Source organism: Petaurus breviceps, unplaced genomic scaffold (genome assembly GCF_028583685.1).
Source record: "Petaurus breviceps papuanus isolate PSGF00001 unplaced genomic scaffold, PetGlider_PUasm1.0 91133, whole genome shotgun sequence".
NCBI classification, from domain to species: Eukaryota; Metazoa; Chordata; class Mammalia; order Diprotodontia; family Petauridae; genus Petaurus; species Petaurus breviceps.
In genome coordinates this window covers 86,308,906-86,333,957 of record NW_027187419.1, presented here as the reverse complement: position 1 = coordinate 86,333,957, position 25,052 = coordinate 86,308,906, and the positions used below count along the sequence as shown (strand labels likewise).

Here is a 25,052-nt window from a genome sequence, read left to right as displayed (position 1 = left end):
TACCATATTTAAACCCTAACACCCCAGTCTATGAAGTGCCAATGAAGAAATCAAAATGGTACTTAAAAAGATGAAGTAGGAAAAGTAGAAAGACCAGATCAAATATTCAAGTAAATCCATGGAGTTGACACAATCCTGAAAGCATTAATGATTTGTTCTTTAAGGTATCTCAGGGAGGGCAAGATGCCCAAAGAATTGGGGGAAATTGCAGATGATAATTCTTTTTTAAAAAAAATCAGTTGGGGGTGGCTAGGTGGCACAGTGAATAGAGCACTAGCCCTGGAATCTGACCTCAGACACCTAACACTTACCAGCCATGTGACCTTGGGCAAGTCACTGAATCCCAATTGCCCGTCCAAAAAAAAAAAAATCAGTTAAGAGAACATAGCAGTCCCAGAATACCTACTTTTTTGTCTTTATTCATTTTTATGAAAATGAGTTGTGTGTATATATAAGGTTGCTGAATGAAGATCTAGGAAGAGAATATGCTAACTTTTGGCAGCAGCTCTTTCTATTATATCACGTCATAACAGTCATAAAATTGACTAAAAGTTGCCAATAATATGAAATTCTGTTGTGATTTTTCTGTGATTTCTCCCCCCCCACACACACACACACACACACTTCCTTCCAGAAATCTGTGTCTAAAAAGCAAAATGCAGCCTTAGAGGTTCTTTTCCATGAACTCTTCTATGCATGCGTTCAGATTATACAATATTTATTCCTTGTGTAAGGGTAGTGCTAAAATTCCCTCACTGGCTCTGCTGCCTAGACTAGGTGAGAAAAACTATTGAGTGAATGAAACAATCAGAACTGAGTACAAAAAAGGACTTGTAAATCTTCTTGAATCAATCAACACCATCTATGGGAGACTAGGTAATCCCCAACAAATTATGCATAAAAAGGAGAGGCTATCATAGAACTGAGAGGGGAAGAGATTCTCTTCTTCTGGATTCTAGAGGTTGGAGCAAACATGGAACATAAGGCGCACTGAACTGTGACAGAGAAAGGAGATAGCACAGGATAGTAACTGACTCTACAGACATCTGAGAGAAAAAGACCCAGGCTGAGGGAAATCCCAGTTAAAGGTCAATATTTTCCCTCCTGATGTCTGTTTATTCAGACACTGCAATATTATCTGTTGTTTTACTACCTAGATGTTTTTACTAAACTGAATTCTGCCTTAATCACAAAAGACAGTGGTTAACTGGGGATAGATCTAAATATAAGATTAGACAGAGAACTCAACTTCTGTCTAGATGCTAAGAATTTTCCTAACTGGGCACTCACAAACTGAGCACTTACAAACATACTCAGAACTTTTCATATAAAATAAAGTCAAAGAGGAAGGAACCAAATGCACTTCAGGGATAATTATATTTCTCCCTAGGCTTAAAACAGCCTAACTATAATAAGAAGATAATACACTTGACAAATGCAAGCATAGAAATAACTTTCTTCAATGACTCTCTGATTATTAATTTCTATTCAGTTATAAATTAAAGAGAGGGATGGACTAATAAAGGTGTTCAACATTGTTGGGGAGGATGTCCTATGCAAGATTCAAATGGAAGAGTGCTTAGCTAAAGAACAGGAGTTTTAACCTGTGGTCCATGAACATACTTTTTAAAATATTTTGATAATTGGTTTCCCATGTAATCCTATTTATTTTATGTCATTTAAAACAATATTCTGAAATGATAAATGCTGGAGAAGATGTGGGAAAATTGGAACACTAATGCATTGTTGGTAGAGTTGTGAACTGATCCAACCATTCTAGGGAGCAATTTGGAATTATGCCCAAAGAGCTATAAAAATGAATATACCCTTTGACCCAGCAATACAACTTCTGGGGCTGAATCCCAAAGAGATCATAAAAGTGGGAAAAGGACCCATGTGTACAAAAATATTTATAGCAGCTCTTTTTGTGGTGGCAAAGAATTGGAAATCAAGGAAATGCCTTTCAATTGGGGAATGGCTAAACAAGCTGTGGTATATGAATGCAATGGAGTACTATTGTGCTATAAGAAATAAGGGGCAGACAGACTACATAATAACCTGGAGAGATTTAAAGAAACTGATGCAGAGTGAGGGGAGCAGAACCCGGAGAACATTGTGCACAATTACAGACACATCATATCTGTGATGACTAACTTTGATAGACTGGGTTCCTCTCAAAGACTCATGATGGAAAAAGATATTCCAGGGAAAGAATTACAGAGTCTGAATGCATAATGAAGCAAACTACTTGCTCTCTCTCTCTTTTGTTTTGTTTTGTTTCTTCTTTCTTGTTCTTCATTCCATTTTCTTTACAACTTGACTAATGTTTAATGTGAAGGTATTTATAGAACCTATATCAGATTGCATGCCACCATGGGGGGGGGGGCAGTGAGGAGAAAGAAGGGGAGAAAATTTGGAACTCAAAAGCTTCTGGAACTGAATGTTGCAAACTAAAAGTAAATAAATAAATGTATTAATAAAAAAAAATATTCTGAAAAGGGGTCCATGGGCTTCAGCAGACTGCCAAAGGGATCTATGATGCAAAGTAAGTTAAGAACTTCTGCTGTATAAGGTTGGATCCTTCAAATGCTTCTATTTGAAGCTGGTATTCTATTGGTTGCACCAATTCCTAGAACATTATAGAGCTTCCTCCATGGAAATAATTGTTATTAAAAATCTATCAATTAATAAGCTTTACTAAGTATCTACTCTGTACTAGGTACTGTAAGAAGTGATAGGGATACAGATATAAACAATGAAATGATTTCTACTCTCAAGCAACATACCTTTCCTAAAAAAAAAATTTAATTTATGAAATTACACAAGCACTTCCATAATGTAGCAGAATAAAAAAAGATGATTGCACATACAACTGCAAATATATTATGTACAACTTGCTATTCCTTTTAAATATATAATAAGGTTATGTTATTTTCTTTTTTTCTCCCCTCCTCCCACATACAGATGGCTACCAATAGACACAAATATTTTTATATACATGTATATACATACATGTATGTATATGTGTGTATAAAATCATTCTATACACAATTATATTTTCCAGTTCTTTCTCTGGATGAGATAGCAGCTTCCTTCATAGGTCCTTTGTAGCTAACTTGGGTATTTATAGTAGTCAAAATGACTTAGTCTCTCAAAGTTGTTTTTAAAACAACTTTTAAAAACAATATTGCCATGACTGTATACAGTTCTCTTGTTTCTTCTCATTTTGTTCTTTATCCCGCAATTGATAAATGGTCAAAGGATATGAATAGGCATTTTTTGGAATTTACCTTTGTAATGGAAATGCAGATTTAAAGATCTTCCCTGCCCCTAGGCTAACGTGCACCTGGAGCCTGGGGTGGGAGGCTTGTTTTTCAGTAGATACTTTTAGATTGGCCAGTGGGTCCAAAAGGTTGTTACATTCTCTGAGCCAGGAGAAGGCTATATAATCCCTGATGTGTAGCTTTTTGTTTTGGGACTCACTTTGAGAAGTGTTCTGTGATTTGATCTGAATTCTGGGAAGCCGTTGTTGAGAGTCCCCCGGCTTTGAAAAACCCAGATGTGGAAACCCAGATGTTGACTGGGTATGGATGTAATGGTTGGACAGTTTGGAAAGCTGTCTACTTGATCTGTTAATGTCTTGATAATTCTGTCTGTATATTTTGAAGTTTGGGGTGCTGACCTTTTTCCCCTGAACAAGGTAAACGATATATGTCTGACTAATTAAAGTAAGCTTGTTAACCGATTTTGAGTTGCTTTCCTTTAACAAAGCAGATCCAAGAACCTGTATTGGCAGACACCCTGGGGACGCGCTTGGGGTGCTTGCTGCTACAACCTTCCAATGAGGAAGAGAAGTATATATATATATATATATATATATATATATATATATATATATATATGTAATATAAATATAATGAGAATATGTACAAGCTAGTTCAATACGATGTAGTTAGGGTGGGAAGTCACTAGCAGTTAGGAACATAATGACTCATGAAAGGAAGGAAAAGTGTATGAGAAATGTCTGCATCCAGATATGACATGTAGTTGAATGACCAGTTCTTTAAGTGAGTATTTAAGTGCATATATTTGGGAGGAGTACTCCAGATGGACAATGAGTTGAACCTAGAGTTGAGTAATATAACATTTTGGAAATTATGTAGTACTTTTACGGTCCCCAGTGCAAAGACCCAACTTAAAAAAAAAAGTTTCTCATGGAGATACTTTGTGTTTGAGAATCTTAAAAAAGTGAAACCTTCAAAAAAAAAAAGCAAAATTGATCCACAGTAAATGAAGATTCATTTTGGGCATAAGTAGGTTTTAGCATCTTTACAGTGGTTTTGTACAAGAAGAAGAATAGAGATTACTCTGAGCAAATAGAGATGATCTGAAAAGGAGTTGGGTTAGTCAGATGGTAAAACTGAAAGATAACAGATGTTCAGCCTCAAGGGAGGACTTTCACATGGTCTCTGATTTTTACATACCTCTTGTGAAAAGTCCCAAAAGAGAGTAAAAGGTTAACTCTTATTTTAAAAAGAAAACAAAATGAGATCTCCCATAATCCTCCTACTATAAACTCTGATGTATTTCCAAAGGTTATTTCACCAATGATGACAAGGAAAGTATCCTCTAATATAAATTTTTTTTTACTTTTTAGAATTGAGGAACCATTTTAAGAGATCTACTGATAATGACATCATAATCATTTAAATTTCTTCACTTAAAAGGCTGCTGCTAAAAGGGTCCAATTTCTTTCTAAATGAAGTTATGTTTGCATGTTTAATGAAATTATTATCTATTTATTAAAATCATACCATTGAATGTTTTTTTTGAAAACAGCATAAAATGCAGAGACACAAAATATAAATTGCCTATGATTTAGACTTTTTTCTTTCTTGAATCAAAGTACTCAAAATTTTCCTACCTTACCACCCCTTCCGAAAAAAAAAAAAAAACACCAGAAACCTTTTGAAGACTTGTTGTCAAGTCATGTCCATACTCTAAATTGGAATTTTCTTGGCAAAGATAGTGGAGTGGTTAGCCATTTCCTTATTTTGTATTCTTGCCATTTCAAAGATGAGGGACTAAGGCAAATAGGGATTGTGACTTACCCAGGGTCACACAGCTAGTAAGTGTCTAAGGTCATATTTGAACTCATATCTTCCTGACTTCAGGCCTGGTGCTCTATCCACTGTACCATGTAGCTGCCCCATTTTTGAGGACTACTGACCTATAAATCAGAAGAGTCAGATAAGAAGCTATAATAATCTGTTCCTACATCTTTCACTAGCTCAACTCTCTCTTGAACAAGTAACTAATTCTTTTATGCCTCACTGTCATTGGTTGGAGATGATCATTTCTATTATCTACTACAGGGATTTAAAAAAAAAAAAATGTTTACGAATGACAATTCCTCCAAGATTATAACCATTGATTCCCAGAAGCAAAGAAATCATAGACTCAAAAGAACTTTAGGCCTAGAAGGAACTTAGATATCAGTTAATTGAATCCCTGCCTTTTACAGAGGAGAAAACTAGAGTGGAAAAGGTTAAGTGAATGAATGGCCCAAGATCATACAGTGTTAGTGCTTCTTTTGCTCTGTCTTCCATGAAACATGGATTAATGGTTAATTATGGTGCTAATGGGGTCAAAGTCACTAGTTGTTTTTTTTCTTTTTTAATGGACCCCAGGTATCTTAACCAATGAAGTAACTAGAACACCTTGAGAAGGGTTGCCAAACTGGAGTTGAATGAACAGGAGCCTGAGTTCCCCATTCCATTATAATGATGGATTCTTTCATTCTACTTGTTATTGTTATTTTTTTATTTTTCAGTCTTTTCAGTTGTGTCTCAATTTTCATGGCCCCATTTGTGGTTTTCTTGGCAAAGATACTGGAGTGGTTTGCCATTTCTTTCTCCAACTCATTTGACAGATGAGGAAACTGAGGCAAAGTGTCAGGTGACTTGCCCAGTACCACAGAGCTAGTCAATGTCTGGGGCTGGATTTGAATTCAGAAAAATGAGTCTTCCTGGTTCCCAGCTGTATCATATGAAATGCTTAGAGCTTGGTCAGACATTGAAGATAACAGTCATCTACTACATCCCTGGCTGTCATCAGTCATCTCGACTTTTATCTTGCCACTGGACTTTCAAGGACTCTAGAAGAGAGAATGCAGCTGAATACTTTGTATAACTCTGCTTTACTTAATTCTAATTTATTCATAAGTGAAGATATCACCTGTGATGTCATTGGTTTTCTTCAAAAAACAAAATACAAACAACTCTACTGTTTATCTCCTTAGCCTTGAGCTCTCAATCCTGTTTTTTCTCCCTCCTTTACTTGTCTTCCACACTCAAACTAGACACAAGATTCAATGAGTGTGATGTCTTTAGTTTGTATTAGTTATGGGGATTTTAGAAGTCCATAGATGACCTGAAACAAAATTTTGTCTACAGTTAAGTCAACAACTATCCATTACATGCCTACTATGTGTCAGGCACTGTGCTGATTGCTAGGGATACAAAGAAAGGTAAAAAGCAGCCAAAACCCCAATAATTCTTGCTTTCAAGAAGACCACATTCTTATGGGGGAGACAACATATACACAACCATGTGTAAACATATATGATATATAAATATAGATATGACCAGTTGGAGATAATCAACAAAAAGAAGATAGGAAGCATTAAGAAGAACTGGAAAAAGCCTCTTATAGAAGGTGGTATTTTAGTTGGGACTTGAAGAAAGCCAGGAGATGAGAAGCGAAAGAATTACAGAAATGGGGGTTGTTGTTGTTCATTTGTTTTCAGTCATATCTGACTCTTCATGACCCTATTTATAGTTTTCTTAGCAAAAATACTGGAGTGGTTTGCCATTTCCTTCTCCAGCTCATTTTACAGATGAGGAAACTGAGGCAAATGAGTTAAGTGACTTGCCCAGGGTCACATAGTAAATGTCTGAGACCTGATTTGAACTCAGGAAAATGAGTCTTCCTGACTGCCTCCCTGGAACTCTATCCATTGCACCATCTCACTGCCAGGAAGGAGGAATAACCCATCAAAATGCACAGAGTTGAGAGATGGACTGTCCTGTTCAAGGAATAGGAATGAGAAAGTTACTATATACTACAGAGTACATGGAAGTGTAATGAGATTGAAAAGAAAAGAAGGGGCCAGGTTATGAAGGGCTTTAAAAGTCAAACAGAGGAGTTTATGTTTGATGCTGGATAGGGAACCACTGAAGTTTATTGAATGGGGTAGGAGAGAGTGACTTTAGGACAATTGATTTAATGTGTTGAAGTTCTGGTCCAGGGTGAAGGAAGAGGCAGAGGAGAAAAGGGGGAATGTATACGACATGTTACAATGTTAGAATTGACAAGACTTGTCAACAGTGGATATGGGGGCAGGGTGAGAGAAAGTGAGGATCAGAGGATAACACCTAGTTTGTAAGTCTGGAGGATTTGGAGGATACTGGTGCTCTCTACAAAAATTTAAGAAATGTTAAGAATGGAGGAGAAGGAAAGGTAACGAATTCAGCTTGAGATATATTGAGTTTAAGTTGTCTATAGGACATCTAGTTTGAGATGTTTAGCAGGCAATTTGAAAATGAAGGTCAGGAAATAGATCTAACAATCACTGGCATAGAGATAATAACTGAGTCCATGACAGCTAAAGAGACCATCAAGTTAAATAGGAAAGAAAACAGCCTAGAAGGTACAGGACAGGACCTTGAGAAACTGGTTAGTGTGTGTGTGTGTGTGAACTGTATGTAGAGCCAGCAAAGGAGACAGACAGAGAAGGAACAATATGACAGGCAGGCTGAGAGCTAGGAAACAATAGTGTTGCAAAAACCTTGAGAGAAGAGAATATCAAGGAGTAGTGAGTGATCAACAGCATCAAAGACTATAGAGAAGTCAAGAAGGATGAAGACTGAAAGAATTGTGCAATTTAGAGATCATTGCTAACTTTGGAGAGAGCATTTCAGTTCACTCAGCCTCTGTCATACACATCTTAACAAAATGGGTCACAGACTCAAAGAAGTTTATAAAACCATAGAAATCACCATAATGGCTCTGACTCAATGTTCTATTCAACCTAGCATTCCTTTGCAAATAATGAAACATACCATGAAAGAATAAGGATATCCTACCCAGATGTCAACCTATATACTTCATCAGTATATGTAGAAAATAAGCTAAAAATATGCAACAAATATTAAATACTTTACCATTTTTCAATTTTGGCTGTGGAAGTGATTTGAATTTTTTTCAAATAGGTAATAAGGAAAGTAAGAATTGCCTAAGACACATGATGGTCTGTAGGAGTTAGTTGTAGGCAAGCTTTTCCTAATAGCCAATATTGTTACATCTCTCATAAATTGGTCTAAATGCTTTTTGCAGTCATTTATATTTCTTGCCACTACCATCTCTTGGGATTATGGGTTCTGTGAGTTTCTTACATACTACATGAAGTTGTATTTTTTTGTTGTTTGTCCTATATTTTGCTCACTCAAATTTCTAACAGTGCCACATCATCTTACTATTAGGCCATTTAGAGAACATAATCACCATTTTAAAATTCTCATTCTAGTCTTTTTTAAAAAAAATCATTCACCTTTCCAGGCTAAAATATCTTAATTTTCAAAAGAGGTCTGCAAAGCAAAGTCATTGGAATCATTTCAGTTACCTTTCTCTGGATCTTTTCTAATTTCATTATAACTTTCTCAATGTGCTGTGACCAGAACTGCATGTTGAATTCCAGGTACAAACTGCAATAGAAATATGATAATATTTCATTTTGTTTTCAGTGCGCTCTTTTGGAGAGATGTCCATTATTCTCTTGGTTCTTCAGGATAGGCAGCTTAATGGGTTGATTCATGTGGAACAATCAATTCTAGATTATAAACAAATCTAGATTGTAAGCAATAGCTTAGGTCTCTTCTATCTAGCTATCTGTTTACACACACACACATATATATATATATTACATATAAACTTGAGCTGTAACATGGTTTGCATATAGGTCACATTCCTTAACACAAGTATTATAAACAAAAACTCATTATTGAATTGATGAATAAAGGGGTTTGATAATATTTCATCAGTCATTTTGATTCATTTCAGGAATTTTCAGGTACTCATCACTTCTGCTAATTTATAACAGATGAGAAAGTATTTTGTCTTCTAAGCAATAAGGAGCCACAGAGAGCTTTTGAATGGTGAAGTAAAAATATTTGAAGGAGTACTTTAATAAGATTAATCTAAAATCAGTATGCAGTATGGATTGGTGGAGGAGAAACTAAAAGGGAGTTTTGTTTGAAGCTTATTTCATAGTCTAATTGTGAGGCAATAAGGAATATTCCAGAATACAAACAGTTCTTAATTGCATTATATATATATGTGTGTGTGTGTGTGTGTGTTTTTAAAAGACAAATAAAAGTGTAAATAGTAATAAACTCTTAAAATGTTTTTTTATTTAAGTTCTTTCTAACAAAGAATATTTTATTCAAAAATCAAAGATTTCAAATCAGAAGAAAATTTTAATTGCCATCCAGTTCAACTCTCTCATTTTACACATAAGGAAACCGAGGACTAGAAAAGTTAAGGGATTTGTCCAAGGTCATGTGTTAGTATGTAGCAGAGGCAGAATTTGAAGTCAACCTCCAAAACCAATACCCTTTTTACTGCATCACACTGAAAAGTTCCTAATGAAACATGAATCAAAATGATGCTACTGACCCACCACCAGTAAAGCATAAGCCTTTGAATTATTTTTCCAGTAGTTGTGATAGGTTTAAACTGAACCAACCAGATTTTAAGTCCCTTTCACACACACACACACACACACACACACACACACACACACACACACGCGTGCATCAACACTTGCAACTAAGGGCACACATTTGCAAGGCAGCTAGCCAGAGGTTTCCAAAAATCAATAAATACAGCCAGCATGTATTTTGAAGGAATTCAAGGATGAAACAAGGATTAAAACTGCTGTCTAAAATATGTAGTCTCTTTTTATTAAAAGTCACCATTGTGTTCAACTGGTAGATTGCATATGTGTTCTCTAGTCATAAGATCTTCAAAAGAAAACTAAGGTAGTGTACAAATCTGTAAGTATTGCTTCCTTACTGGGAAAGATGATTTAGATAATAACAAAGGACATAATAACTAAACTAATAAACAAAAAAGAACTCTTACAAAAAGACAACACAGTTTCTGCAAGAGGAAACTATATCTAACCAATTTGTTAGAGTTTTCTGATGGAGTAAATAAGGACACAGCTAAAAGTTGGAAATAGTGGAATCTAGTTAAACTTTCAAAAGCTTTTAACAAGGTTCATCATGGTTGAAAAGAGTGAGGGGGAACGGATGGTGTTTTTTGTTATGAATAAACAATTGATTTAAAGATAAGAGGGAAAAAGCAAAAATATATAATAGTAATAATAGCATGTTTTGTGGTATTTTAAGATTAATAAAACATTTTTGCCACAATAACCTGTAATGGAAATGCAAACTTAAAGATCTTCCCTGCCCCTAGGCTAGAGTGCACCTGGAGCCTGGGGTGGGAGGCTTGTTTTTCAGTAGATACTTTTTGATTGGCCAGTGGGTCAATAAGGTTGTTACATTCTCTGAGCCAGGAGAAGGCTATATAAGCCCTGATGTGTAGCTTTGTTTTTGGGACTCACTTTAAGAAGTATTCTGTGATTTGATCTGAATTCTGGGAAGCCGTTGTTGAGAGTCCCCCGGCTTTGAAAAACCCAGAATGTGGAAACCCAGATGTTGACTGGGTATGGATGTAATGGTTGGACAGTTTGGAAATCTGTCTACTTGATGTTTCTGTCTTGATAATTATGCCTGTGTACTTTGAGGTTCAGGGTGCTGACCTTTTCTCCTGAACAAGGTAAACGATATATGTCTGACTGATTAAAGTAAGCTTGTTAACCCCTTTTGAGTTGCTTTCCTTTAACAAAGCAGATCCAAGAACCTGTGGTAGCTGCAAACCCTGAGGACGCTTGGGGTGCTTGCTGCTACATAACCCTATAAAGATCATAGTGGTACTGTTGAGTTAATTAAATCTTGAAGAGGTGAGCTTGTCCATTGAACTTGTTAGAAGTGAAAAGAATGATTTTTAAAAATATTTTTATAAGTCTCTTGCTGCAGGCAATTCAGTGAAATCACCATGTTTGCAGATGACCTATGTATGTATGTCTTTAATGGAAATCAACAAAATTCACAGTGACTACAAGAAGAACTTATGAAACTAAAAGAACTAGCAAAATAAAGTGGCAGGCGAGTTTTGATATCGTCAAATACAAGTTAATACTTTAAGAAGAAATACTCCAAATATAAATATATGTATATGTATATACATGTATATGTGTGTATATATCACCACAGGATAACATTTTCTGTTTTGTTTGCAATACACTCTTTGGGACAGATGTCTACTATTCTCTTAGTCCTTTGAGACACAACAATGTAATAAGCTGATCAACCTGGAATAATGTATGTGTGTGCGTGTGTGTGTGTATAATGTGTGTGAATGTTCTGTCATGTTGCAATATACATAATTTGATTCCATCATATATCCATATCCATAAGCTATATTTTAAGTCCCTTTCTTATCACAATGTTCAATTGCAAACCTATATTTTTCCTGGTCATTGAGGAATGATACAATTAATACTGGTAATAGCTCACCATTTCATTATTCAAAATAACTTATTAACATTTCAATTCCACATAAACACATAAAGTTTGTCACTGCCCATCAAATTTGATTTAACTTAGATTTAGTTGTGATCTACAAAACTGATCAATGCCCTCCTTTAATAGCAAATGACTTCTTTATATTTTACTATTGTACATATACACCATTCTATAGTGCTTTCTCCCTAAAATATTTATATTTGTATATATTAGTACACTTTTTATTTAGAGAAAGATTATAAAAGTTTTCTCTCTGTATATAGCTTCAGGGACCAATTAATTCCATTAAATTACATCTAGTTACATACCAAACTGAGCCACTTCAGGATCAGGGCTGTCTAGAGCTGTGACAGTTGAGAGGGGGTTGGCAGGGAGTGGGAAAGACAGAGAGATTGATTTTATGTGGCACTAGAAAACATTGCAAAATCATGTCAGAGAGTGTCTTTCAAAAGCCTCTTAAAATATTCTAGATTAAGGGAGTTTCCCTTCTCATGAGTGGGAGTTGACAGACTGTCTGCCAGCATTAGAAAGATGCGGAGAAAAATTGGTTGTCTATATTGTGTCCTCTAATAACACTTTTCTCTGTATGTCATCTTTCTTACAGAAGATCAAGGAGGTGCTGTGTGTGTGTGTGTGAGAGAGAGAGAGAGAGACAGAGAAGAGAGAGTGAGTGAGTGAGAGAGAGAGAGAGAGAGAGAGAGAGAGAGAGAGAGAGAGAGAGAGAGACTGTGTAAGCTTTGCTTCCTTGTGAAGTAGAAATCATTGCATCTCACTTACAGCTGGGAAAACTGAAGGACACTAACCCTCCCAAGGTCATCCTGTGATCCTCGGATCTAGCAAATCAGTGGCAAGGCCTAGAATAAAAGGAACCCGGGGACATTGACTTCCAAGTCCTAGTCTTAAGCACTAAACATTTCCTCTCCTTGTAAAGATTTGTTTTTAATCACAGGAGGGGAAAAAAGTATAAGAAAAATCTGTTTCCATTAAAAGACGAAATAAAACTAATGAAAACGTTCGGAGGGGAGGGAATCTCATTTCTGACACAAAGAAACCCTTTTTTGCCCGGAGCTTCTAGGTTCATTCTCCTTCCTCAGCCCCCACCGCACCCTCCGCCTTTTGTAGGTAAGGATAGATTAAAAATTTTAAAAATAAATAAATAAACAAAAACAAAACAAAAACTAAAGCCTACACCTCAAGCCCATTCTGGGCTTGGACAGTGACTAAGTCCCGCCCCTTACCCTTCCCCCACACGTCTGCACTCACCCGTCCTGCTCCCCCAGATGCTGCCTGGCACCGAGCGCAGCTGCCGCCGCCGCAGCAGCAGCCCCAGCAGCAGCAGCAGCCGCCGTCGCCGCAGCCCGAGCAGCAGCCGCAGCACTTTACACTTTTATCGATCGCTTTTCCAGTCCTGCTCCAGTGCAGTCCGCCTGGAGTGGAAAGTGGCCAGTGCTGCTTGCTCTGGCCTCCAAGCAATCCGAGGAGACTAGGGAGGAAACTCCTTGGGAGAGTCCGGTCCCAGGTGCCCTTTGGGTTCTGCAGTCTCTTCTCTTGGTTTGGGTGGGGAAAGAGGACGAAGAGGAGGTTTGGTCTGGGATTAGAAGGAGGTGGAGCAGAGGCAGAGGTGGCGGCAACAGCAGCAGCAGCAGCCGCGCCAGGAACGGAGAGAGACAGGAGAGACCTAGACTTGGAAACCCCAAAGTGTCCCCGTCCCTGCACCGCAGGATACATTTCCAGCTTCATGGGCAAAGTGTGGAAACAACAGATGTACCCTCAGTACACCACCTACTACTACCCCCAGTATCTCCAGGCGAAGGTAAATGGGAAAGGGGAGGGGAGTTGGGGCGGGAGCCAAGGACAGGGTGGGGATGGGGTCTTGGCTCAGAAGGGAGCGGGTAGCTTCCTGGGGATCTGGTGTCTTTGGGTGGGGTGGCGGGAGCGGGGTGGGGGGGGGGGGGGGGGGGGGGGGCGGGGGCGGGGGGGGGGGGGGAGGGGGGGGGGGGTGGGTGGGGCGGGGGGGGTGGCGGGGGGGGGGGGGGGGGGGGGGGAGAGAGGAGGCGCGGAGCGCACTGCGCGCTCTACTGTTCTGCTGTTGTAGTTGACTGGATGTTGCTAACTATAGACCAGGCTGGGATTGAGCGCGTAGGGCTTCTCTCAGAGAAGAGAGTGCAAAGATCGGGTTTCTGAAAGCAGTGGGGAGAGGGAGACACCAGACAGGAAAGAGCCAGCAGCCCCTTCCTTCCTCTGAGGAGGGGAGGGATTGTATGAACGGCTGGGAGCTCCCTCCGTTGTGAGCTAGGTGGGCCTTTGCTGCCCAGGACCTTACGGTCGTTTCAGTTTCTCCCACCACCCCCACTCTTCTGGGCTTTCACCTATGGAGAACTAGCTTTTCTCCTCCTCCTGAGTCATGCGCCACCCCCAACCCCTAAACTGCCCCCTTCCTCAATGACTTCTGGCAGGTCTATTAAGAACTGTGCCTTTCTCTCTTCTGCCTCCTTTCTTACCTTCGCACCCTCCCCCTCACCTCTGATCTTTGTGTGGTTATGGCACATCACCTGGTTACTGATTTCTACTTTTATGTTCGAGTTTTGGGCAGAAAAGTGGCCAAAGTTCATTCAACACTCATTGATGCCCCCTCACATGTGCCCAGTAACTTTTTCAAAGGAGGGGTCAATAGACACATTTCTATCCAGGGAAATAATTTTACCATTTAGAATTCTGTGATATCAAAAACATTTTTACCAGACTTCTTTGTTGAAGGTTAAACACTTTTCAGTGTTTATTTGAAGTGGTCTTTAACAAGAGATAACTGCTGACGTTCTTTAGCTATAAAAATTTCATTTTCATGGGTATATCTTGATTTTAATTTTTGTGAGAAGTTGTGTTCTCTCTACTCATTTAAAATAATTGTATTTAGTCCAAAAATAACATTGGCCTCAGATCTTTAGCGGCATCATTGTGCAAAAGGGCAAATGCAAGGGGGATGCACCAGGGGTCTTGAGCATCTCTCTTCACAATTCATAATAGAACAAATATGAATCAGGTATGTGTACAGTGTGTGAACTTTATTTAGGAGGTTATACTTAAGCTCTGGTCAGTGAAAGAACATACTATTGACCCATAAAGAAGAGGACCTCCCTGGCCAGTTTGATAAGCTTCCTTTCATTGTAGGTGTGGCCCATGGTAACAAGGAACTACTAGCACATAGCATATCTGACCATGTCAAACTATAACTGTTCAAACTGAAGAAATAGAGAATTACCTGCCCTTCTACCTGCCACCACCACCAAAAAAAAAAGTCTGTTTTAATCGGGGTAGCCAGAAAGCATCAAGATGGCAGCAGTTTGAATATCTATCATTAATTTTCCCTCAAATTTGCACTATGTTTTCAGGGATTTGAGATGCTAATATGAGTGATAAAGCATTGTAAATATGAGTTGTTTAAAGAAATATTGTGAAGTAATCAATGCACTGCCTTTTAGATATCATATATGTTTAATGCACCTGTTTAAATTATGCAGCATAAGGTGCCTGAAGGATAGTCTTTTGTACTATTCCACACTTAATTGTATGAATAATAAATAAATATACTCAGGTGAAGAAAGGGGGGAAACACTTTTCTACAGGAACATTTACCATAGTGATTTTTATGTACCATTAGTAAGTTGGAAACCAAGTACATAACATTTAATATAGCTAATGTGATGCCACTTGGCTTTTTTGCTCTGTAAATAATTGAAGAGGGAGGCAAACTGTAAGAGCCTGCTCTGGTAATTAGGGTTGGATCCACAGAAAGCTTTAAGGGCCATTTTCTGAAAGTGTGCTTCCTGCATAAAGCATTTAATATTGATTTGTGTTACAGTAACTGACATTTTCAAAACATATCTTGCTGTTTCTGCTAAGACTGAAATCCCATTACTCTGTATCTCTTTGTTTTAGCAGAGTGGCACACATGCCCATTTGACCTATTTATAATATGGTATTAAAATTTAGGAATTTAAATCCAAATTTTCTGTTATAATTACAACCTAATTGTACTTAAGGGAGGGAGCCCTCTCAAAAAAAATGTACAAGGACAAGAGACAATTTAGGTAATCTAAGTCTGGATGACATAAGCAAATTTAGCTCCAAACATTTGGCCAGAAGGTGTAAAAGAAATAGTATTGTAAGGAAAAAAATCTTATTTTGGCCTGTAGTTAGCTAACAAAATGGTACATGATCTAAAAGTTGATATATTTAAGGGGTCTGTGGTCCATGCACAATAACAATTACATTTGTGTTTTTTTGCCTTCCTGAAATGCAGTGTTGAAAACATCTCTGTTTAAAGTACAATGACATGTTTGCAAATCAGAGTTGTTTTGAAACTTCTGTTTGAAGCTACATCAAAAACAGTAATAGGATGGTTGTTAATAAGTTATGTTTAACTTAAACTTGTGCTTGAGAGATAGATGTGACTTTCTTGAAACTGAAAGGGGTTAAAAATAATAGGAATCCTAAGTGTCAACCTAGCACCTGATAATAAGTTTCATCAATACATATACCTGCATTGTACATATACAATATGTGTATGTGTGTGTATGTGATGTATGTAATATTTTTAGCTTAAGCCAAGGACGTTCATTTCTTTACTGTTCCTTAAAACAGGAATAACATACCCATGTTTCATCCTTGGTTTCAATTCCTTGTGCTGAAAAAGAAATTAGGAAAATCAGAAAGGTATTCAAAGCACCTATAGGTATTTGAAAGGTGCTGGAAAAGAAATTAGGAAAATCAGAAAGGTGTTCAAACAACTATACTGTGTGGTAACAAAAAGCAATAAAAACACATTCTTTTATCCTCATTAACAGTATTGTGCTTTATAGTTGTGATGCACTTAAAACTGAAAAATATCACATTGAAAAAAATGTTAATCAGCATTGATATGCATTACAAAAATATACATCATTTTCAAATAGTGTTAAGTATGCAAAGTGAATACTCTCTGAACCTAAGTTCAGAAATAGAACAATAGTAAATGACTGTTAGTTGTGATAAATATAGAATCACATTAATAAAGGGTAATAGGGTAAAACAATTTTTCTGAAGTCAATTTGCATATCTGAGATAAAAGCTTTGCAGTAATATTTTATAGTATTCCTTGGTTCTAACTTACCATCAGTCAAATGAGTATTATGTAAAATGTGAAATTAAGCATTTTTCTAAGAATTAGGAGTAATAGGTTTAATGTATAGAAGACTTTCAAATTAATAGTACAGACAAATCGTGGAATAAAATATTTTTAGGAAAAATGCAAATTTCTATCTTATGAAATAGGTTGCACTAAAATATATGTGTTAGAATTGAAGAAAGTCAATCAAGGTAAAGTAATGAGAATTTCATATTGATGAATTTTTTTCACAAAAGCAGTGATATATTGTGGCAACCTCGAAGAATTGAAGGGTACCAAAGACAATGGATATTTTTTTGTAAAGTTCCATTTTAATACTACATTGTATTATATTAGTATTATCTATACTTAGAACTCTTCAAATATCTTTTAGCTAATCTAATTTCTAAGCAAAAGCAAAGAGAGAGGTGAGAAAAGGAATGAAGAAAAAAAGAGGAATCATATTTTTGTTGCCATGTTGCTTTAGTAGGTAGCTTTTTTTTTAACTGATATGTTTTTGCCATGCTTGGCAAGTTCAGATACTATTGGCCTTAAATTTAAATGTGACTCAATAACATGTTGGACAATAATGTGCAATTACATTCAATAGTGTTTTTTTTTAATCAAAGAATTTAGTCATTGATGTACTGGTTTGACCCTGGATAATGTGTAAGGATCTATCATAACTTGTAAGTTACAATTTATTTAATGGGCCAATTTAGAACTTTGTTATGCCAGATGAAGTATTTTTTTTTAGCTGAAATTAGGGGTATTCATGTTCTTTACTGTTTCTTAAAAGAAGAGCAAATCTATGTTTTCTATATAACCTCATAATCGTTCAATTTGTCTGAGTCAAGTATGGAAGAATCAAAATGACAATTTGTCTTGTAATAAAAAGTTGAATTAGTTAATCTTTCAATTAGTTTTTTAATAAACCTGAAGAGTTTCTTATATCATTCTTACATCATAATACTGTCTTATATTGGGTTCTTAGCAAATTTCTCCTCACTCTCTCTGACATAGTACTAACATTTTTGTTGCAGACCTTTCTTCAGTAGATACAGGTACCTAGGTCAGTGTTCTTTTCTGAGAAGGGTAGGACAAAACTAATATTTATGAATAATCTGCTATGAACTAACCCAGCAGTAGATAGAAATATTTTTTCAGTCTGCAAGTCCAAAAATTAATTCTGATAGCCTAAAGGATGTCTATTCTCAAATTTCTGAAAGTAAAAGGAAAATAAACTCTATTACTACTTGGTTTGATATTATAAAGAAAACATATTACGGACCCTCAGGATGTTTATTATGAGAGGACTGGTAAATGCTTCACTTATGGGATGAAAAAGAACCCTTTGTACAATGTTTTTGAGGATGATGAGTAACAGAAAATAAATTGTCATATTAATGTATTGGGTAGGGGAAGATTACCAATCATGGCAAACTGGTGACAAATTCTTTTTGTGAAAAAGCTCTAAAATAATACCTTTCATTTTCTTAATTTTTGTGTAAACACCATGGACCACTTTGCATGTTATTGATATTTATTGGAAGAATTTTTTAAGGGAGGCAACATTAAGTTAGGAGCTGAGATTGAGGAGTTTTGTGTTCTAACTGAGTCTTTGTCTATGACTGGTGCAAGACCTTGGACAGGTCCCTTGACTTATCTGTTTTGTGAAATGGTGGAAAAACCTATAGCTACTCTGCAGCAATGCCACATGAACAAAAGAGAATTTGAGCTCTGTAGATAAAAGATATGTATACAAGTTTTTTTTTCTAAAGAAGTATATTCTAGCACTAGTTTATACTGCATATTATATGTTTGACTTTCAAAACATTTAAGAAATATAATGATCATCTTAAAAGCAATTCATGTGACACTGAAGTTTAAAATAATTTTGCAAAGCAAATTTCAAGGTATTTTTTCCATGCACAAGATATTGTTCTTTAGTTTAATTGTGTATCGTTTAAGATGGTTAACATTTTAAAAAATTTAGTTGTGTACTCTGTCAAAGAATAGACAATTGATACTTGTATTGTTGGTGGCTCAGACTGAGGGTAATATTAAGTGGGAAAATTAAAGTTAACATGATTTAGACATTGTAAAATATTGTCACAAGACCATAGACAATAAAAATGCATGGATGAAGAATTGCTAATAGAAGTTGTATCCCTCTCAGTTCATGAAGATACAAAAAAAAAAAAAGCTGCAAGGAGAATTACTTTAGCTATCTGTAAACTGATCATATTTCTGTTGCATTCTAATTACTTACTTTTGGTTAATCCAGTCTAGTCTCCTTAAAATAATCGTGTAAATATTGTTGGGGCAAATCTTAAAAAAAAATGCTAGGAAAGAAATGTATCAAGAAAGAAGGGGGAAAGGTAAAGAAGAGAGACTTTGAAAAAGGAGACCACAAGGCTCTTCAGTAACAAGGTTAATAGACATTAATCACATGGTCCTCCGCATATCCATTGCTTTGGAAATAATTCTTTAATTGAAAAAACTTATGATAACTTGATTAAGGCTAGGTTCTAAAATAAAGATGAAGACTTACAATCTAAGGTAGTCATAGATCTGGTAACAAAAATATATCTTTTGGCATGCCCATCAACTGGGGAATGCCTGAACGAGTTATAATATATGAATATGATGGAATACTATTATGCTATAGGAAATGATAAAATGAACAGTTTCATAAAAACCTGAGAATACTTGTATGAAGCAATGCAGTAAAGTTAGTAACTGATAAACACAATGACCAACTAAAATTCCAAAGGAGTCATGATGAAACATGATATCTACCTTCAGAAAGAGAGCTGATGGATTCAGAGTGCAAATTGAAGCATATTTTCTATTATTTGTTTCTTTTTCTTGCTTTTCCCTCCTTGGAACACAACTAATGCCAAGATTTGTCTTGCATGTCTATACATATTTGTAATGAGTTTTATATTTCTTTCCTTTGTAATGGGTGGGGGAGGGAGGGAGTAAAGGGAGATAATTTATAATTGAAAAGAAAATCAAATTAAAATAAAATGCCTTTACCTCTCACATAGTAGAAATGCTTTTGGCTTGACTTCTTTCTCAAGAATTAACAGCCTATGTAAAGGAGTCTTCCAAAGATGGATGGTTTTAAAATATAAACAAGAATAGCCATGTTCCTGGGTGGGGTAAGCATCACAGCATGCAGCTTGTGAGAAAACTTTTGTCATCTATAAATGATAACAATGGGTAAATCAGTGTTTCTGAGTGACTATGCACTGTATGAAGCCTTCCATACTGGTAACTATGAAGTGATACAGAAGGAAAACATCTGATCCCTGCCTTCAAGGACAATATAATCTGTTTGGGAGGATAGGTTGTGTGTATAAGAAATAACAAGAGTGTTTTGCAAAACAACCTATAAAAAGAAGGTCTAATAGGAACCACAGACACATGTACAGAGATAATGCCAAAACTTAAATGTGATAATCAAACTGCAGCACTTTTTTTAAAGCTTTGAGAACAGGTATATTGATACTAGGAATAATAGAAATAGAAATTGTGATTTAGGATAGCTAATAAATTTTTTAAAAAACTATTGAGTGAGTTAAGTCACATATAAATATTTTACCATCCTTCCTTTTTATTTGCAAAGATCATGTGATATAAACATGAAAGCTGAGCACTTGAAATGCCAAAATTCCCTTTTACCTCATATTATACAAGCTTTTGGAAATTTTTCATGTTTATTAGTTATCTAGTTTCATGCTTTCCTGTTTCCTGTGTTTTAAACTGACTGATTAGTTTCATGAGTATATGAAAATGTATTGTAATCCTTAAAATATTACATGAGTTGTACAGAGCTGTTCATTTAATTTTTTGTGAAACCTTTGGAAATAGACTTTTATTCCTCCTCAGATCATTAGCTCTGTTTATGCAAAAGAAAGAAAGAGGTGGAAGGGGGGAAAAGGCTTTGGTTTTTGTTACATTGCTAATTTGATAATTGCTTTCCAGTAATATTTGTACATAAGCTAATGTATTTAATATTTGCTCAGTAAGTCGTATCTTCTAACATGAGATAACAGATTTTATTATACCTCATCTTTCATAAACATTATACTTATTCTGTCTTTTTGATCTAGTGATAGGTTTCTAAAATCCTGGTAAGATCAGCTGTTACTCTTCAGGAAATGGAAGCAAACACTTCAGAAAGATTTAAGTGGCCAATGTATGGGATATGCAATCTCTTCATTGACTCCCGTTGAACAACATAGCTCAATCAAGCAAGACTGTTGAGTTCTAGGTAAATAGTGATTTCATGTAACAAAATCAGGCCATTTATTATATGTCAAAGATAATTTTTCACTAGCATTGAAGAACAGAGAAATCCGACAGGTCCAGGAAAGCAAGTGTTCCTATTTAACACCAAGTCAAATAGGTGTTTTTCTTAATGTGAAAAATATGATATGAAGAAAGAAGAGAAGAAAATATTAGAATTTTAGACCAGGAAGGAATGCAAGTCCTTTAATTTACAAATAAAGAGGTTCATATAGCTGAGTTACTCAAATATATAGTAGGAGAATTGGGGCTACAACTTGACATCATGGTTCTCATCTAATGGTCTTTCCATTATACTACAGAATAGATATGTAGTGATTTTGTCAAAGACCTAAGTCAAGGCTTGAGTTAGTAAGGACCTCTTAATGCCTAAAAAGAGAAGAAAAAAACATGAGCATGGAAAACTTTTGATTATTCCCTTAACTTCTCAAAATTAATCACATGCTATTTTCCACCTTCAGCATTTTTTAAAATGTTGACATGTTTGAGAATTCAAATTGTGTATGTGTTAATATTGATTTCCTACCATTCTCCTCCCCTCCCCACCCTTACACTGGCACATAACAATTAAAGTTGTTTATAGTTTATATTCTTAATCTCATCTAAATATTTGGGCATGATGAATAGTGAATTTGATTATAAATTTGTAACCCCGTCAATTATACCTTTGTCTTCTCAGTAACAATTGTGAATCTATAACATAAAAGCCTTTGACAAATGCAGATAATTTAGGAAAAAAGTAATTGGTATTTTTTCCATCTAATTAACAGGAACTTCCCAAAGGCTAATATGCCTCCTACAAAGCATTCTATTAGTTTCATTGTCTTAACAATGGAACCAGGTTCTCAATCTCAGCTATTCTTTGTGTTTAGTTTCATGGTACTGATAGCTTGAAATAATTGTGTTAACCAAAGAAGCAACAAAAAGGGATTTGTTATAGCTATCAGAGAATAATTCTAGAGCTGGGCAGCTGACGCTTTCTTAGTGACATAGAATTAAATCCACAGCTCTACTCTGACTGAATAGTTTAGACCAGTTAGTTAAAAACCTTTTGCCACATCTTAACGCAAGAAAAGAATATTATAGTTAAAGTATAAGTTTGTCACTTGAAAATATGTCACACAGTTGAGAGATTAGTTAAATTTCCCTTTGATTAGGATTTTTCCTTTTGGCTCAGCTCAACTTTGAATTGGAAGCTTTATTAAAATTTGGCAATGCGTAACTTTGTTTTAATAATGAAATATTGGGTACACTTGTGCACATGCATAAAAAATTTCCTATAATTAACACAATAGTACTTTCATAAAAACTACATGTTTCTCCTAATATTAAAAACTGAAATATCACCCAGTTGAAGGATCGGCCATTTATTTGAATTTTCGTTTGTCTTTGTCCATACCTGAATTCAGAATTTGAACAAACGGCTATTATATTTCATTTTTTACTGTTTTGTTAAACTACTTTTCCTGTTGTTTTAAGAAATGAAAAAGCAATATCTACCTCTTTTATTTTTTAAAATAATTATAAAGTGTTTCTCACAATCTCCCTGAGTCTAATTTTGATAGCAGAGAGTGCACATTTGATTGGAGAAGGGCAGATATTTTTTTTTAAAAGCACTATATGGCAAAGTTAGGCTGACAGAATTTGAAAGTGATTGTGGATGTCTGATTTCTTTTCCACCTCTCTGCCTTCATCACAAAATTCAAATTCATGTTCCAGCAGTACAGGATGTTCTTTGGTACACGTCCTTTGAGCCTTGAAAATTTGATTTGAATATGTGGTCTGATGATAGCATGTTCAGATAATGACATTGTGTTAGATACCCATGTGTCTGGGCCCTAATGTACCTCTGCTTTCTAGGACTCCACAACAACACATTTCTTTGTTTTCTTATGTTTGACTACTTTAATTTGAATCTTGTTGAATGTTGGAAACATGGTATATTTCTCCCCCCAAAATGCCATCATTTCAATCTCACTTGATAAAGCCAGGGAAATTTAAATTTAACTCGTACATTTACCTGAATGGAGACCATTGAGCATTGAAAAACAATACATTGGGAAGCACAAAGTTATGGTTCTTTTAGAGTTAATTCAGTCACATACTGAAACATGAATTCATTCAACAGCCATTATGTTAACTTTGTAGATAAAATTGCATCATTATGCTGGAGGTCTGGGGTAAATAATAGTAGCTGAAATTCTCTACTCATTTCTAAATTCTCAGTGGGCTGGGGATAAAAGGGAGGGCTGCTGCTCTTTTGAATACTAAACTTCCTAAAAATAGCAAATAGGACTTTCATGACTGGTGAAAGTTGTAATCAGTATTTGTTCACTATAAGAATCTTTTCGAAAGAAGATAGAGGCATTTATTTTATTATTATATCAGAAATCAAATTCAATTTGGACAGAAACAAGTACCACTGTTTCATAAATAACCAGCTCACATATGGGCTTTGGCTTCTTCACCTTCTTCCAAAGATGTCCTGAATGGTCTAATTGCTCTTTTCCATTGTTTCCTTTCTTTTTTTTGCCTTAAGCCTTGAAGTTTGGGGATATGGCGATATCCAACTAGCCAAGAACAAGTGTACAGAACCTTTAGATCTCTTTATTTCATCAGAGCTTAGCCCAAGTACTCCTCAGTCTGTGGAAGGAAAATATTCCTTTAACCCCCTCATCCCTCAGTTATAGAAAGATGCTTACTTAAACCACTACCTTGTAACCCTCAGAAGGGATATACTTGTGTGATGTGTCACAGAGCCAAAGGATTTTAGATTCAGAACTAGACAAGACGTTAGAGATTATCTATTCCAACCAAGCTCTAGTAAGTTGAAATGACTTGCCATTTTCCATACGGACTTGAGTTTTGGTATTTGATAGTATAATTCAGTTGCAGTCAGCCACCAAGAAAATTTTTTTTAATCTAAATAAAGCCCAATCTACATTTGATGGGCACAACAATCAAGGCTATTCCTCATGTTCTTCCACAGACTATTCTAGAATAAGTATGACTTATGGCATTTGTAATAGCCAAAGTAATAATTCAATGCAACTATTATTCACCATCATGTATAGTCTCGTGCTCTTTCTATCCATTTCCCATAATTGCATATTTTCTCTTTTTCTGTTTTCACATCATTGGCCTCTCAGTGGCACCCATTCATATTGTTTAGTATTTTAGACTAATGAGATCTCTATTCTCAACTAAAACCATTATGACAACAAAAGTAGTTCTTACTATAGGTACATATACCATATGTCCAATGACCTTTCTTTTTATTATATATATGAAGATATTTAAGGGGAAAAAGTTCACCGTATCCCTTCCCTAATTAATTTTTATCATTGAAATTGTTGACAATAAAATATCAGGATTTGCTTTAATGCAAGTACTTGTTCACATTGTAAAGGTATTCTTTGCTTTTTTAAAAAAAGAATTCACCAATAAAAATGCATTCCAACTACATTTAAATGTTTTACAAATCATTGATATTCCCTAAATATTTGACAAAAAGTTTAATTTAAAGTTAAACAAGCAGGAACCGTTACTTATCACAAATTAATTAGACAGGAAGATAGGTCATCTCTAATGTAAATCAACTGGAAACTGATTACATTTATTAAAATTTTACTTACTACTACTTTCCATAAACACATGCATATAAAGTATGTATGCCTGAATTTGTTTTATTTCCCTTAAAACAGCCTAATAGCTTTCCAGTCTTCCTTCAGGACTCAGTTCAAATCCCACCCTCTGCAAGCCTTTCCCAGTGCCTCGCCTCACCCCACCCCACCCCAAGATTGTCATTCATTTACTCTCTCTCACTCTCTATCTATCTATCTATCTATCTATCTATCTATCTATCTATCTATCTATCT

At 35.7% G+C, this 25,052-nt stretch overlaps 1 protein-coding gene and 1 long non-coding RNA gene across 3 annotated transcripts in view; one reads left to right on the top strand and one right to left on the bottom strand.

The window, feature by feature from the left end:
* The window catches only part of LOC138154706 (uncharacterized), a 55,339-nt gene extending 42,980 nt beyond the window's left edge, over nt 1-12,359 (bottom strand). The window contains exons 1-2 of the long non-coding RNA XR_011166666.1: nt 8,684-12,359; nt 5,112-5,230 (exon numbers count right to left, since the gene is read on the bottom strand). This is a non-coding gene — a long non-coding RNA (uncharacterized lncRNA). The remainder of the gene's footprint in view (nt 1-5,111; nt 5,231-8,683) is intronic.
* A 636-nt stretch (nt 12,360-12,995) lies between these two features.
* Nucleotides 12,996-25,052, top strand: part of RBMS1 (RNA binding motif single stranded interacting protein 1) — a 258,018-nt gene continuing 245,961 nt past the window's right edge. Inside the window, exon 1 of one of the 2 annotated variants that reach the window (XM_069079674.1) lies at nt 12,996-13,527. In XM_069079674.1, coding sequence (XP_068935775.1) covers nt 13,453-13,527 — 75 coding nt within the window. In that variant the 5' untranslated portion in view covers nt 12,996-13,452. The remainder of the gene's footprint in view (nt 13,528-25,052) is intronic. The other variant, XM_069079675.1, reaches the window with a different exon arrangement.